We start from the raw sequence: 17,947 nt of genomic DNA on the forward strand, positions 1-17,947 counted from the left end.
GAATGAATATGCACATTTATTTATTTATATATATAGGCAGGCTATATGCCTATTTATTTATGTTCTGTGTCCTTATTTGAGGAGACTAAACCTGTAGTGAAGTGTGCACGTTTCAATATTTAAACTGGCTTGCGTGCTTCACCTTCTTAATGATGCTACTTTTATTTTGAAAACTGATACCAAGTGTTCCGGTATTTGCTTGTCTGAACCTGTGTGACTTGACGCACGTTGGGCGCAATGGTTGGTATTGATGTGAGCGCTGACGTCTCCTGTCAGATAAGTGTGTGTGGAGGCCGACCTGTGGTCAGTCACACAGCGGGCTGTCGGAGGGCAAAGTCTACAGAGAGCTGTCCGTATCCAGTTCTTATCGTCTCCCACTGAGGACAAACACAAGGCAGGCTTCAGCTGCACGAGGAGCAGTGAGACACCGAACCGGCGTTTGGGAAAGCTAGGCTACATGAAGCATGTAACGTTAACTTAGCACCGGACTGAGGACTGTTTTAACGTTATGGTGCGTATGCTAGGCGTTAGTTTTAACGAGCCAGTTTGTGAGTAAAGGAAAAATATATGTATGTACACCTCAGTGACTGTCACCTCTCTGGTCCCCTTCATGGTTGTGTTACAGCTTGTTCTCTCTATGCCGTGCCGCTCTGTCCGCTCCCGTCCGCTGCATTGATCCGAGCCCCGCGGTGACCTGCTGCCGGAGCCATGGGTGGGAGTCTGGGCTGCCACCGCTCCATCCCCAGGGACCCCACAGACTTCAGCTGCGGCAAGCGCAAATTCAGCGCCGCGTGTAACTTTGGCCACATCCTGGTGAACCAGGAGCGACTGAACATCAACACAGCCACGGAGGAGGAACTCATGACTCTACCGGGAGTCAACCGCGCTGTTGCACAGAATATTGTGGAGTACCGGGACTGTATCGGAGGGTTTAAAAAGGTGGAAGACCTGGCTCTGGTGAGCGGGATTGGGGCCACCAAACTGGAGGTGATCAAACTGGAAATATGCGTCTCCAGCAGGACCAGTTCGTCACAGCACTCCCCGTCCTCCTTGCGCAAAGACCTGGATCACCAGTCCTGCACCGGGATGAACATTAACACCGCCACCCCGGCGCAGCTCATGAGCATCCGAGGCATCACGGAGAAAATAGCCAAGAACATCGTTGCCTACCGGGCCGAACACGGCCCGTTCAGAAGCATCGAAGACCTGGTGAGGGTCAACCACATCAACAGTTCCCTGCTGGACAAAATCCGCTTCCAGGTGTTCGTTGAGCGCTCCAGGGCGCCGTCCACCAACACTAATGCAGGGCTGACCTGCACCACCAAGTCCCACCCCAGCCCGACTTCATTCAGTCTCCGGAGCGACGACCTGGACCTCCCGCCCGGAGGGCCGACCCAGATCCTCTCTGTGCGGCCCAACGTGGAGCCCCCGTCCGGCCTACGGGACGGGAAGCCCGTGGTGCGTGTGGCCACCTGGAGCCTGCAGGGCTGCTCCTGCGATAAGGCCAATAACCCGGGGGTCAAAGAGGTGGTGTGCATGACCCTGCTGGAAAATGAGTGAGTTAAACATTCAGAACTTCCTTTACTAAGTCATGACATCTAAAGTATGATTGGTACACATTATCAGATGTGTCGTGGTTGGCCTAGATGTCAAAAGTGAGGCCAAAATTAATCCTTTAATATTGAGGTAGGAGAGCAGAGATTAGGGAATACTCAAAAGGCTTTAAAAGCCATTAAAAACTAATAATAATAATAATAATAAATCTCTATAGTTGAACAAAGTATTAAACAAACTTAGATATTGCATTACAAATATGATATTTTTTTTGAGAGACGCAGTGCAGGTGCCTGGATGGCATAGTGGTAGAACGCGCGCCCATATAAATGTCAAAAAATAATCAAAAATAATTTAAAGAAAAGATATACAGGGATGTTTTGGAGGCTCTACCAAAAAGATGTGCTTTCCGTCTTTAATCTGGTGCCATCGGGGCCGTTCGAGGCCCAGATGTCTAATGCCAGTGCTGACTGTGTTCCAGAAGTGCCACCTAGAAGCCAGATCAGTGTACTGTACTCGGGATGTTTAGGCTATAATAACTCACTCCAAAATTCCTGACTTGTGTTGTGGTGACCTACAACAACTAATTGTTCACAAAGAATTATGCAAACCATTATAGGCGTCCAAAAACACATTTTTTTTTTTTTTACCTTGCAGCATTTTATTAAAACTTCATTTTTAAAGCTTGAAATGGAAGGTTAATTAAATAACATTGTACTAATATGTAGAAACCAGTTAGGGGTGTGCAAAAAAATCGATTCACATTCGACTCTACCAATTCAAAATCGATTCATAGAATTCCAAAAATCGATTCATATTTTTTTTAACTGTATGTCTACTGCAATCACATGGGAAAAGTAACTACATTTACATACTGTGAATCGTTTTTTTAATCGAAAATCGATTTTGAATCGTGACATTTTCTGAATCGTGCTCCCCTACCAGTTATATATTAGATTATTAGAAAACGTGCAAATATTACAAAAGAAAAACGCACAAAAATGATTACACATTACTAATAGTATACCTCATTTTAATGTAAAAAGGGGCAACTGGGATTAGTATTTCCCATCAACATGACAAGAATTGATTCATTGATTAAGTTTATTATGAACATGTTAAAAAATAATAAAAAGATGAATATATACATTTCAGTACAAGCGAGAAAACCAACACAAACAAAATACTCAGCAAACATATCTTTCAAGATTTTTGTAAATGATTCAAATAAGGATTTCAATCTTCAAAAAGGAGTAGGAAGAAGTTCAAAATAAACTTTTCTGGCCCTACCCCTTTTTTCTACTTTTCTACTTTAGTTATATACAAACAATGTAATGATTCTCTTATTTATACATGTATACTTACACATACATGCATATACCTACTTACAGGCACATATACACATGCATACACACATACATATACACATTATTTTTATTTTACAGCTATTCATGTGTCAGTTATATCAAACCGAATAATAACCCATCCAAACTAGACATAATATATAACCCCAAGAACAATACTGTCAGTACACGACACAACCGCATCGAGTCCTTCTCGTACCCATTCAATATATTCATTTTAGGAAGTGTATAACTTAGTCAAATACACACAAAGCAAGAAAAGGTGGCATGTGAACAGAGCGCCACGATCTTGTGTTTTTGTGCAGGCAGCAGGAAAACGGGCCTCTGTGAATCCAGGTTAATCAGTGTTCCAGCGTCCCGTTCCCCAGTCAACAAATAACGAGATGAATTTGACTGGATTCTACGTGTGCTTTGCTTGATAACCAGCTGCTCGGCTCACCTCGTCTAAAAGCTCTATTAGCTCAGGCCTGAGATTGCTCAGCATGATATGACATACAGGATATTTACTCTGCTCTGCTCACATGACTGCTCACATAAATCAATGTTTGTCTGTAATACACTCATCGTGAGGAGGCTGTGACCAGACTTTCTCATTCTCTCTGTCAGTTTGCCAGTTTAAAGGACAATTCCGGCGTAAAATGAACCTAGGGGTTAATAACATATGTGTACCAAGTCGACCGTTCTCTGGGATATATTTTCATGCTATCGAATGTGTCTCTAGCTTTTAATAAGCTACCGTAAACCGGTGGTTAGCCGCTAACGCTAGCTTTCGGGGCAGAGGGTAAATCACTATTTTCTACCACTAACGAGGCTCAAAATAGCACCACACTTCCACGGTAGCATAATGAGGGTCCCTACATGTTAACCAAAGCATTGAGAACTTTGTAAGTGTACAGACAGTTTATTACAAAGATAGATTATAAAGACAGTAGCGTTCATGTTTACATTCGGCCGCCATTTTGGAAAACAGTCATGAGCAGTCGAACCACGAACGCCGTGCAACCAGTAACCAGGAACATGGCTCAAACACGGCGCTACTGTCGCTGACATCATCGGCTGACACGGAGTACCCATCCGATACCCAAAGCCCAGGTATCTGCATCGGAACTGAAAAAGATGGATTGGTGCATCCCTACCAAATTCTATTTGAAAATCGGTCGTTTTAATGTTACTTTGCTTAAAAGAAAACAAACGTGCGTACTTCATGATTTAAGACATTTGTCGAATCCACTGCCTCCGTTTATCAGTTCACCATCAATTCATGTCTTAAGACACCAAGTAGACCTTATATTATAGACCTGTTTTTTATACAATCCTGACAAAATGAACTGCCATGGACTGTAGAAATCAGAGCCAAACAATTTAGGATTCTGCAACAGGTTTTTAAATCACCAACTGGCATCAAGTAAGCTAGGTAGCTACAAGCAGGGCCGGGGCTCAGCCTTCAACAATGTGTATATGTGTTCCCTTTTCTTAATAATTCAAACAATGACTAAAACACATTTTCTTCATAGCTGCGAACAGTCGAACTCTCACAGGGTTTCCTTTTTTGTGTCAATGGGTTTCATTAACAGCTACCTAGCGGATCAGCGACCTCAGTAATGCACCTTAACGCTAGTTGCCAACCGCCATAAAACAGAAAGAAGAATAGGTGACCTCAGTGCACTTGTCAGTCAGTCAGACAGACCGCACAGATGGCAGAGAGTGAGAGGTGGATGGTAGGATAGGGAGAAAAATAGGTCAGAAACTTTGTATTATTACCCTCTCCTTTAGTGGTAACAACACCATTCCTGTATTTGCTACAGATACACAGGAGAGTGCACTTACAGAAAGATGTTTATTATCAGCTGTAGTTTTGCACACCACAACAGTATCTAGAATGATTTTGATTAGCGTTTGAATTTTTGTCTAATCAGCGGTTGGTTGCTTAGTTGCAGAAAATACAAAAGAGGAATAACAACAATGCAAAAAGTAAGACCAAAAATGTATTTCTTTGACCAACGACGAGGTGCAACTGTAACTGAAAGTAACACATGAGTATAAAGCGGTGGGGAACATAGATTGGGAGTTGTTGAAAAGGAAATAAAGTGACATATTAACGGGAACATTATCCATTGCTGGAAGAAGTCAAGGCAATGGGAAAGGAGTTGTTTTCTTCCGGTACAGGGTCACGTGATAGAGGCGTGACGAATGGGGGACGGACACATCATGACTAATAAGATGCAATCAGGGAGCAAACATGGCTTTCTGCGCCATTGTTTTTAAAAGTCTCTGTTTTACCCGTCCAGACAGGAGAAGTTTTCAAACTAAAATGGGGTCAGCAGCGTTTTTCAAAATTCTCCGTTTTAGGGGTTCTAAAACGCAGGTTTTAAAACTAGGGCTGTCAAAATAACGCGTTAAAAACAATAACGCAGATTAATCCATTCCATATTGAGGTTTGACCCGGAGCCGTTCTAGCCACCATTGGACTGTAAAATGAAGGAGGGAGACGAGAATGTTCTGCCTGGATCATTGATTGGAACATTTACTTGTAAAAATCTTCTTCCTGCCAACCCTCGCTACTGAAATCTGGTGCCACTGATATGTTTGCTCTTCTCTCTGATGCTCTGAAGACGATACAGGAAACACGAACACCGCTGCACGTGACGCTAATTAACACTCGACAGCAGCTAACCTTAGCCTACCGCTAGCTAGTAGCTGGATTAAACACGGTTACAATGCTGACAGCTAACGCTAAACGGTGTAAAGTGTGACTGTGTTTTACTGTAGAGGATTCAACACCGGGATGTAACAATCTGCAGCTGCTGTTGTCGGAAAAACAGTGCGTTCAATGAAACTGGTAAACTACAGCGTCGTGGTACATTTGAAGTTATTGTAAATGTCCTTTTCCCATCTGGTGGTTGTTTTTGTCGTTCAATAGCAGATTTTTTACTAGTGAAATTAGTTATTGTTATACATTATTATTAATCATTTAATGTTGACCATATGGCCTTAGCAATAAACAAGCCGTTCTTTAATGTCACCAACTGTTGTTTAGTACCCTTTTTTTTTCTTTACTTTTTTTGGGTTCAGGCACCGTTAATTATGTATGTAATTAATTTTGATTAATTAATCACAGAGTATGTAATTAATTAGATTACATTTTTAAATCGATTGACAGCCCTATTTAAAACGTATTAGTGTGGATGTAGCCTAAGTGCAACACTAAGAATGCTTTCGAGGAGAGAGTTTAGTTCTTTAAAGCTGTCTTGGTGTATCAGGACCCTTAAGCGTTCAGTATGAGGCATCTGCATCGCGTTGAATCCAAGAACTCTGTCTTTGTAGTCTTGACAGTCGACACAATGGAAAGCGACGCACACTTTCAGACAGTCCTCTCTCTCGAAAGCATTCACAGTCTTGCACTTGGTTTTACACGTGAAAAGTGATGGAAGTAGTTGTGCGAGGAACGAAAATAGAGAGCTTGAGAGAGTTCAAACACTGACTACTTCCTTACCTCCACACACATTTTCTTTGACATACTGATGCCTTCATGCCTCTGGCCAGCTATGGACTTGATAATGAAGGCCACACACAATTTCCTGAGAATAGTCTGGTGTGGTATGATGTCCTTCATATGAGAGGATCGTAATCATCCATATTTATTAAGCCATCCATAAACGCCACCACACCCAGTGCAAACTGCCTTAGGTGAAGCCTTGGAACAAGGATGTGTTGTGTTATTATAAGTGTCTGATTACCTTTGGCGCCATCTTAGATCTTCCTCCATTTCTCCCTCGCCTTTCATCTCCTACCAAACCCCCCCCAATCTCTTGCAAATCTCCACCACTTCCCTCCATCATGCCTCCCACTTCCTATGTTCCCAAGCCATGGGTAACAACCCTAATGGTAATGTTGTAGGGATCATTGTTATGGAGGAGGAGGCTGTAGAGGAGATTTGGTGTGTTTGCGCAGTGCTTGGGCTCAGCTGTGTGAGCAATCGCAAGATCCAGGCTGAGTTTACACACTTCCTGGCTTTCTTCCAGGCACAAGCAGAGAGCTTCTAGAGTTCAATGAACTCCCACTTACTGTAGGTTACACTGCAAACTGCGCTCAGCCACCACAGCCTGCTGATGTTAGTAATCAGCCAGCCTTTAGTCAGCCTCACACTCAGTACTGTGCAACTTCCAAGCTGCAATGAAGCACGAATTTTATGCAACAAACAACATCCCTTCCTCTCTTCCTCCCAATTGTAAAGCAGGGCTGCAAGGGAGAACATCCACACAGCGTGACAGCTTATATTCATCCAGTTTACCATCCCACCTACCTGACTGCACATGAGAAGTATCAAAACATGAAATTGAGTTATAGGACGGCTGTGAGGAAGTGGTCTGTCCATAGAACACAGAACTACATTAGATTTTTTGTCCTTTCTTTGATTTCCTTTTGTATGAGTCATTATCGACGAGCCAGGCCGGTAAACAAGAGCTTGCAGTGTGCAATTTACTGACATGACTCATGTTATGGCTTTAAACAAGAAAAATAAATAGTTCCACATTAAAAAAAAAAAAAAGTATTTATTCTACGTGCTGGAACTAGTTGTTGCAGCCGGTGCAGTGACTGTGCACATCATCCCAAAGTCTTTTAGTGAGAGAACAGAGAACAAAAGCTCACTGATTGTTATCTACAACTGGCTATAGCATCTCAGTACTAGGTAGGTAGTACTAGGCAGCAGTGATGGAGTACTTGAGTCGCTATTCTCTATACTTGTGACTCGACTTGGACTCGCCTACAGATGACTTAACGATTTATGAAACTGGACACAAGCATTCATGAAATAGGACTCGGAAGTTGGATCAAGTTTCTGATTACTTTTATGTGTAATAGGCAGTGATGGAGTACTCGATTCCTGGACTCGTGCTCAAGTCCAACTGGAGTCGCTATTCTACAGACTTGTGACTTGACTTGGACTCAAACTCAGGTAATGGTGACTGAACTCGGACTCGACCCAGACTCTTCTTTGGTGGCTCGGACTTAGACTCGGACTCAAACACTGGAGACTCGAGAGTTAACTCGGATTCGATAGGTGGTGACTCGACACTGCTGGGCATTGGGCAGTTGGATAAACAATTTTGTTGTGAAGAAATAGTTCCACCACATAACTCCCTAGCCCAAGCACTATTAATTGTTGTTTAAATTAGTGATCTTTACTGTGTGTACAGACGAAATGTAAAGGGATTTTTAGAGGTGTTGCGATTAATAAAGTCTACGGAAAGACCCGTTTAGACCAAAAATTGCCACATATCCTGGGGCTTTATAAATCTTCATAAACATACAGAGAGAAGAGGAAAAGGGAGAGAGAGCTGAGGGAAATGGCAAAAAGAACGGGAGTTTCTGGTGAGTTCTGTGTTCAGTCAAAGGCTGAGCTGAACGCAGACACAGTCGGCGCATTCGTTGCTAGCTTTGCAGCTAATGTCTCTGCAGTTGGTACACTGACTGCTTTGGTTAAGATTCGCTGTGCTTTCTGTCTGAACCTTTGAGTGTGTTGTTGGTAGCCAGCAAGCAGTCCCAGAAGATGCCTCTGCTGTTGGCTGCCATAGCTAATGAAGGGGGTTAATTGCTGGGTCTACTTTCAGTCAGACTCAGAAACAAGGAAACTTCAGCTGGAAAGCTTCAGCTGGCTCGTAACCTGACGCGCAAGATGGTTTGTTACACAAAACCATCTGAGAAGCCGTCATTGGAAACTGCACTTTCAAAAAAATACCTGGCAGGCGATTGGATGAACCATCTGTTTATTACGTTCGGCACTGTTGTCTGTTATCGCGGCCGTCACGCACACCTAAACCACGGCCGTAGCTGCCAGTAGCTCCTCACATGGCACTGATTGGTTCGGGGAGCTGCTGTTTGGTCACAAACGCATTACCTGAAGCCTGACAAGAGGGACTTTTACGTGATATGTGATCCCACGATTCTTGTGCGATCTTGTGATATCCCGAGACAAGGTAAGCAGGATCGTGCTGCTTGGCCCAATCTAGTGTTTTTGCCGGATTCCGTTTCCCAAGTCTCTCTAACGGACTTATATCTCTATAAGTGATTTATAATCAGAATGGCCGCATTTATAAGAATAAGACCCAGGTTAATAAAATACTGGAATTTCCTTTCAGCCCAGATAACAAAAAATTGCACTGCAATCAGTAATCAATAATGTTATCTCACACGTCTTGTTGAAACAAATTGGACACCTTGTAGCTCCATACATTTTTAAACATCAAAATGTTCAGTTACGTCTCATTACTATGAGCACTGTAAACATTTGTCCTCACTGAAACACGAGTCAAAGAGAAATGAGCTTTGTATTTAGATCACGTAGGTGGAATGTCAGTTTCCTCACAAGGACAAGCTAAACCTTAAAGCCATAAGGTTACTCAAGGTTGATTTTACTTTTCCCATCACAATGTCCAGTCACCAGGGATTGTCCCTGACCTTGCTGACAGGGATTATGATGATAGGGGATGGGGCTGACATCACACATGAAGTGGGGGGTTGCTACTAAAAGCTAGCTGTAAATAGCTGTAAGACAGAGTGAAAAAGAAACCAGACAAGGAGTGATTGAGTCAGCCAAAGCAGTCTTATAGCTTCTCATATATACACATCATGCATATTATTTTGACAGAATACATCTATCAAAATCATGTATCTTAGCACAAAACAGAATCCATAGCTATTACCTGTATATTGACTGAAATCCAGGCCTGATGAGGAGATGAAATCCTTACTCTCCTGCCTTTTACACTTCATATCTCCACCATTCCTTCATGTTGTTAGCAGAGGTGGCTAACAGATGATTGTCCAGATGGCTATGTTTACACTGGAGCCACTCAAGCCAATTATATGCTAATGAGTTGCTGGTGATATTTCTAGTCTTTGAGTGACAGGCGTACAGATGGCAGTTGCTGTCGTCGCTCTCTTGATAATCATATTACTTTAATCAGATCTGCTTCTGCTATTTGTTTAGTTTATCAATTCTCTACTGAGAACTACACACTTATAAAACCACTAGAGAGAATCTGTGAACGTCTGCATTTACACATAGCATTTCATTCTGTTAACCAGTTGGAATGCCATTGGTTCTCCGGCTGAGTAGATGTAAACCTTCTTAGCCTATAGCCAATCAAACAGTTTTGTTTAAACGTATTACATCACCAACAACAAACAAAAACAACCCAAATGCTAATGTTCAAGAGATTCAAGATTAAAGATTTGTTTATTTGTACCGATCCCGAAGGAGATTTGTCTTGGACAAAAGGCTGCCACATAAAAATACATATAATACAATACATACATGGACAGACACAAGACATAAATACAATATGTGAGACACAACTGCAAACAATAAAGCGACTACAAATACATTCCACCCCTCCTCATACCTTATGGTAGAGGTATCTCCAAAAACTCGCCATCTCCATCATGTAGCGTAAACAGACATTAACAGAGACATATTAATCGCTCAATCACGATTAAAACACAATTATGCAGCAGCACAGTTGTCCAGTTGAAATTATGAACGTCAGAGATCATTTTTTAACCCAATCACAATCATCTTGGCCGGCGCTAAGTGCCGGACGGAGCAACTGTGCCTCTGCAAAATAGCCTCAGGAAGGAACTTGTTTTGGTGGAACAGAAAACTCCGATTGGACAGATAGTCTAGCTAGCTGTCTGGATTTACCCTGCAGAGATCTGAGGAGCAGTTAACCATAGTCCTCACAAATCCACCGGAGTTTAAAATTACAACACAAAGAAAGAGGAAGGGGACGGACATCAGGCTAAAAATGAGGGACATCCGACAGAATTTCCGGCGGCACCTGAACAATCCGGAAATGAAACGTCGCCGATATAGACTAATCATCGTGTAACGTAGCTAATGTTAGTATACCAGCACTATTTCCCATAAAATATGTTGAGCTTTTTAGCTAGCTAGATACAGTTACGTTAAATATGTTACAAAATGACATACTGCTTAATATTATGTTACCTAACTTCATAAGTTACAGTAAATATTGAAGTTGTATTGTTTACCTTGGTGTTATCGGTGGAGGTTGTGTGGCTTAGTTTATATGCTTTTTTTGAGTTTTGACCTGGGATAACAGAGCTGGGCCACCCCTTGATTGAATTTGCCATATAACGTTAGCTACAGTAGCTGTATGGGTAGTCATCTCATCTAATGGTAAGTTAGCAAGTTAGCAAGCTAGCCCCCTCCGCTGTCTCTTTGCCGCTCCCAGCCACTAAGAGACTTTAGCCAGAATGAGAGATGACGGCAGGTCCTGAGATGAACAGCTAGCTAGTTAGCTTTCTAATTCCAGCATGTTTTATTGCCACACTGGTTAAGGAGCCGAACAAAGTTGTCACTTATCTGGCGATAGCAATGTGCTTTTCTACGCTATGACGGGAGTGTGTGGATGAAGCAACTTAGTTGTAGCACATAGAACGGCCAGAAACATACCTACAAAACCTCTCAGTTTATATGCTAAATGGTGTGGTCCTAATTCTTTGGTACCACTGCTAAGAAAATGCAGCCTGTCCTTGGCTTGTAAGGTAGTTACCAGCACAAATGTGCTTACTTTGTCTCTCCATGCCCCTTCCCGGGGCTCAGCCTGGCAGCTCCCCTGGACACTGACACGCCTACTCAGAGGCTTGAGAAAAAAGCATTTCCAATAAACCCCCAAGTAGGGTTGGGTAACGCACCGTCTGTGTTGTTTTTCCGACAACGGCAGCTGCAGACTGTTACGTCCCAGTGTTGGAATCCTCTACAGAGAAATACAGTCACACTTTACACCGCTGTCAGCATTTTAACCATTGTGTTTAATCCAGCTACTAGCTAATGGTAACGTAGTGTCCCGTGCAGCGATGCTTCTGAAAAAAAAAAAGTCAGGCACCAAAATTTTCGTTCTTATTCGATCTCGTTACTACCGTTTACGTCGGAACCGGTGCCCTATTGGCACCGTGTTTCGGTGCCCAACGCTACCCCCACCCCCAAGTAACTTTTATTCTTTGTTAGATAATTTACAATGAATTTAATAATCACATTGACATTACTTTGGACCGCAAAACAGGATAAATACAGTAAATGTGATGTAGTGACCCAAGCTATATGTAATGGAGAGTGAATCATGCAGCGGTATCTTCTGATTGAACTGTTTGTTCAGTTCAGGTTTGCATTTGGCACAAGTTTTTATACACCATAAAGTCATTTAAGTCATAAAGAATGGCCTAATAAAGCCTACGTGTGACTGCAAAAAGATAACATACCCAGAACACAATTTGGAGGACGTAGGCTAGATATTTCTGTCTTGCTCTGGTTCATTTTTACAGTTAAGTTTTATATTTTTCAGAAACTGGAAGCAGGGGAAAGCTTAATACGAAGCTTTGTACTTAAAGCCCAGACATGAGAGTGATATCAATATTCTCATATCACTCCTGGGAAAAAGCAAATAAGTGTATTTCCCAAATTGTTGAACTATTGAGACAAACTTACACTAATTGCATGTCGTAATGGCCTGTATTCATTAACCATGATGTCACTTGTTTACCCAAAAATTTGAAAGTAGTATTGGGTAAACGATTCTACACAAAGCCCCTTCCATTCTTTGATACCACAGAAATGTTATGGCTCTGCTGAGCCACTCCCAGGCTAAGTGACCTAGACTGTGCACATCTCTGCTTGCAAATCTGTTGACATACACGAGCCCAGTGCAGCTGTCGAGATGATGTACCCAACATCTGTGATCTGTACAGTAGGCCTGGATTATGAGATAGGCAGGCACAGAGTTTGGCAGCAGCGTCACACGCTCTTTTAATCCCTTCACAGACCGACAGAACTATCAGAGACACACACACACACACAAACGTGGTGGGTGTTCACATTTTCAGTGATGTTAATAATTTGGACTTGGATCTCACTAAGCCAACCTGATTTAATAAAGGAATCAAGCAAGATTGAGGCCAGCATGGGTGCTGAGGTTAAGAGGATGGGGTGCTGCAAAGGAGGTCTGTGCTGAGCTGACGCAGGGTGTTGGGTGCTCATGTGGAAATTTCCATTGGCACAGCATTTTATTGTGGTTGGACAGTGAGTTAGGGAAATTGCCCAGCAAGCCCTGCTAGCCAGGAGTCACTGGGGCCAAAACTATGCTCCCAACCCCGTTTCTCTTGCTAAACAAAGCTGATTTGGGCTTGTTTGTCTCCTGCAGCAGCAAATCAAACTGACTTACTATGGTCACTAGTAAGCTAAATGCAACTCCACTTTAATCAGTGGGATTGAGTACTGGAGAGAGTGAGGAAATTATGGCTCAGGCTAAATACAGAAATTGCTAAATTGAATACTTGATCTGAATAGTAAACCTAGGGCTGGGCAATAATTCAATGTGATAATTTATCGTCTTTCAATGTAATCATATCGAGATTACGTGATCTACAATTACGTTGTCTAAATTGATAATAACAAGCACATACTAACTCTTTTTCATTTTCTCAGAAAATCTGTTGTGAAAGATTTTGAGGGAATATCATTTGAAGAATTGCAGATTTCTTTTAACATCACACTATTTTTGTGCATGCATGTAAACCTAGTCAGTATATAGCTTGAAAATCGGTGTGCTCTTTAAATGTGTGGTGAACTGCAGCTTGGAGCCTTTTCCTCATTCAAGGCTATGAAATCCTGAGGAATTATTTATGTTTAAGGTCATGTCCCCTGCTGCCGCTCATCACTTCTAATGCAACCTTGTGTCTGCCCTCAGATTAGCTTTAATCTGACAAATGCTGAAGCAGACTATTTTGCTTCATCATGTCGTGTTTGTGTCTGCACAACAGCACGAGATATGGGGCCCAGAGATTCACTGCTTTGCCGAAAGGCTCCGTTTTCACGGTGACACTGACGGATTAGGCTCGATGTCACAGAGTTTGTCTGCAACCTTTTGTTTGTATATCTGCCCTTACGTGTGCCTGACTGTGCATATTTTCATTTCTTACGTATTGTTTGCATCAGGATAATCTCCCATAGACACAGCAGATTCTATCGTCCTGCATCACTGACTCAGCATAATCCACGACATGGCCGAAGCTCAGGTCAGCTCAGGGTATGCTGGGATTGACTCCCTGCCAGTAGAAACGGGAGGATCAGGATCTTAGCCAGCAGGAGAGAAGCAGGGTTTCTGTGAGAGTTTCCTTCACTGTGCAGAGAGATCACACCTACAGCAGAGAAAAGGAGTATTATCTCTGTGACTGCAGGCCTGTTTGTTCTGAAAACAGGATCTGTAGACTCGCTGATTACCGAGGCGACAAAGGTTTTGCTCCAACTTGCAGTGTTATGTTACCTGAGGCTGTTAACTCAGGTGGGGCAGCATGTTCAAGCAGTAGACACGTGAAATAAGGATTATTGATAGTTTAGTCTCGCTTTGCCAGACCTTCCTCCACAGTGCTGAGGAGGAGGGTCTGGCTAGTCCGTGCTCTGGTTTATCAGCATTTCTTTTAACCAATCGCAATCATCTTGGGCGGCGCTAAGTGCCGGAGGGAGCCGCGATGCCTCTGCAAAATCGCCTCACTTGATGACACTCTTTTTGTCATCCATTGTTACCTCATGCAATGCAGTTTTTTGGTGGGTGGACATAGCTTTGTAATATCAGAATGTAATTTGCATGTTGCCGTGGATCCACTCTTTCTATTTGGACAATTAATGCATCTTCTAGTGCCATCCTTTGGCAAAATGCCTACAAGATATCCACTCATCTTCTTACCAGAATTTAAATTTACGACTAATTTATGCTTCCCAATGAAGAACCCTAATTATTGTATACTGCATTACTTGCATCACCACCATCAAGACAAACGTTACATTTGTAGCCCTACTTAGGCATTTTCACCTCCATGCCTTTTTATCCTTCACCTACTGTACTGTGGCCTGCTAAAAAAATGTAGCTGTAGTAAGCTCACTTCTAAGTCCTGGTACAATGAAATGCTTAGTGTTTTTGTCAGAATGCATTAATGACACATCAGCTGAATGAAGAGGGTACTAGCACACATTAGTTGTTTGTATCAGTAAGGTCAACTGAAGCGTTTGAAATGCCCCTTGATGATATTCCGAAAACTCTCTCCTCACACCTAACTTGAGCTTGTTTGGTACCGTTCAAAAAACTCTTGTTGTTCCCATACAGTAGCATTTACAATACTGCCTAAAATGAGTTTGCGGGTCTCTGCAAAGTAGTTTATTTATGGTCTTTTCACGTCATGACTGAAAGTTCTATGACTTTCATTCTCTGTATGTATTTGTTTTCCGAGCCAGGCCATACAACAATCACATATACATACAGGGTTTGTGTTATGCATCTGTTAACATTATATATACAGTATATTGCACAGCCTTGATAGGTAGGCCTCCTTGATTCTGATTGGTCAATCACAGCATTCTACGATCTGTTTTTTCTGCATAACAGACCGTTGCCATGGACGATCAAAGACTCTGGCGAACCATTTTTAAATCAATCAATGTGCTAATGCAGAACTCATACCGCTGATCAGCGGATCAAAGGCATAGAGAGGGTGGAGGAAACGGGGCTTGCCAACAGCACTAATGGCAGGTATTGGAATGAATACTGTGAAAGGAAAAAATGGTATTGGAACATTTCATTTTAGTTTTTGGCTCAGTTCATTTGAAAGCTGTCAATCAAACTGATGCGGACCAAACAGCTGGTACGGACACAATCAATATTCAGCAGTACTTTTAGTAGCCCTACATGCAGAGATTGCCACTGTCACCTGTTGGAACATATTGGCTCCATGGATCGACACATCTCAGCTTCTGTACCTTGACTACTTCTGCATGTCCGGTGTGTGCTACTGTTACGCTCCTCAAGAAAGAAGAAATTGTCTCCACTTTCTGTAAACCTGCAACACGAGGAGGATGATATTCTTAGGTAGGGAGGTCTCTGCCTCCTTTCCTGTATGGCCTGAATGCAGCATACCAGCATGGCAGTGTCTAGGGGTGCAGAAAGAGCACTCCTCATGGCTGCCCTACTTGACAGCTTTACAGCCTTTGAATTTGTGTTGTAACTTTTCTATTTTCTCCCTTACAACTGCTGACGGACATTACATATGATGCTGGTCACTGAGCTTTAGTGGAACACTCGGGGAAGTGAATGTGAGTCAGTCTGGAGAGCTCCTGTAATGCCCAGCAGCAGCAGCAGCAGCAGCACTTATAGACTTAACACTAATAGAAAAGACTGTCATGCAATTTGATTTTCTGTGTGGCTGATCTTGGATTAGTAAGGCAAGGCAGCTTTATTTGTATAGCACATTTCAGAAACAGGGCAATTTAAAGTGCTTTACCTAAAACATTAAAGAGCAGTTAAAAACTATTAAAAATATAACAGATAAAATACGAGAATAAAAGTTACAGTGCAGTATAAAAAATAAACAATTATTTAAAGAAAGGCAGCATAAAAAAGAAAGGTCTTCAGCCTTGATTTAAAGCTATAGGGCCCTATTTTAACGATCGAAACGCCTGGCGCAGGTGTGTTTAGAGCGTGTCCAAATCCACTTTTGCTAGTTTGACGGTGGAAAAAAGGGTCCGTGCGCCGGGCGCATGGTTCAAAAGGGTTGTACTTAGTGTCTTCATTAATCAGAGGTGTGTTTTGGGCGTAACATGCAATAAACCAATCAGAGATCATCTCCCATTCCCTTTAAAAGCCAGGCGCGTTTGGACCTTGGAGCATTATTATTATTATTATGATGGAGGATTTGCACCGTAATATTTTTATTTTTAATCTTCTGCATGTGTGTGTGCTGCTGTGCGTCCCTGTGTGTGTAACAAGCATAGTGTGCGCACGCTGTGTATAAGCCTAGACGCATTTTACTAATTTGCTGTCATAATAACAATGAAATGCTGCGTTTTTGACTTTAGACCAGGTTTTTGTTGGCCAATGGCACAATCACTTTCCGCTGCCTCAAGATAGCAATACGCCAAGAATGCACATGAACACACCTGAACACACCTCCCTGTAAGACCAGCACGCCCATGGGCTCAAAGATGGGCGCAGGTGCATTTGCTGTTTAAACGACGGGAGCTGGACGGGAAACTGACAACTGTGTCGGTCTTAAACTAGCAAAGACACTTACATCGGGCTTTGCGCTGCGCCGGGTGCAAGATAGGGCCCATAGTGTGTAGTTTCTGTCTCCCCCATGAGGAATTCTAAGTAATGACAACAACACTGTCGGTGCGTCCATATGATACCACCCCCACCCCTCCTCCACGCAGTTGCTAGTATGCAAGGAGGACACGGAGGATTAAAAAACATGATGGACTCTTCAGAAGAGGACACTATCTTCACTAGAGTTTCTGCGTGGGAAAGTCACCGGACGCCACAATCTTCTGAATATAGTCATACTGAGAAATCCAGAGAGAGCTGTGTGGAGCTGATAGTCTTAATTAGCTTTGTAGCAACTCATTTGGCAATGGCTTGAATGCTAACGGACGTTCATTAATATCAAAAAGTTACACACTAAAGTTTTAGAAGAACAGAGAGTTGCGACGGACCTGTAGCCTGACAAGCCAGACCCTCATCCAGATGTTGGGTCTGGGAACTCACCATTGGCAGGGCTCAATCCGAGGGGCGGGATAAACGGTTGTCTTTCAAATTCCCTCTGCACGCAATAGGACAGCACTACAACCAAGCAGAGCAAGGAAGAAGGTTGAGGAGCTAGTTGATAGATTAAACTTTTGCCGTATCCGGTCGGCAAAACTCCGAACACATCTTCCTTTTTTAAAAATGACTTCAGTGCCGTTTGTTCTTTTCTCAAAGAAAAGCTTAACTCCAAGTCTTCCAGAGTCACAAAGCCGATTCAAAAGACCGCTGTTCGCCAGCAGCAGCAGCCATAAGCCCGCCCACCGACTCTCTACATGATGTGATTGGCCCAGCCAGAATTTGGTTTTTCCAGCTCACAAGACCTGTAGTTTTCCAGATTTTGAGTTTGTTCCAGATATTTGGTGCATAAAAACTGAATGC

General features: G+C 42.7%; 1 protein-coding gene across 1 annotated transcript in view; it reads left to right on the plus strand.

Annotated features, from left to right (window-relative positions):
• The first annotated feature begins 222 nt into the window (after positions 1–222).
• Positions 223–17,947, plus strand: part of eepd1 (endonuclease/exonuclease/phosphatase family domain containing 1) — a 35,435-nt gene continuing 17,710 nt past the window's right edge. The window contains exons 1-2 of the mRNA XM_078268004.1: positions 223–511; positions 626–1,556. Of these exons, the coding sequence (XP_078124130.1) occupies positions 709–1,556 (848 nt within the window). The 5' untranslated portion in view covers positions 223–511; positions 626–708. The remainder of the gene's footprint in view (positions 512–625; positions 1,557–17,947) is intronic.

Source organism: Sander vitreus, chromosome 14 (genome assembly GCF_031162955.1).
Source record: "Sander vitreus isolate 19-12246 chromosome 14, sanVit1, whole genome shotgun sequence".
NCBI classification, from domain to species: domain Eukaryota; kingdom Metazoa; phylum Chordata; class Actinopteri; order Perciformes; family Percidae; genus Sander; species Sander vitreus.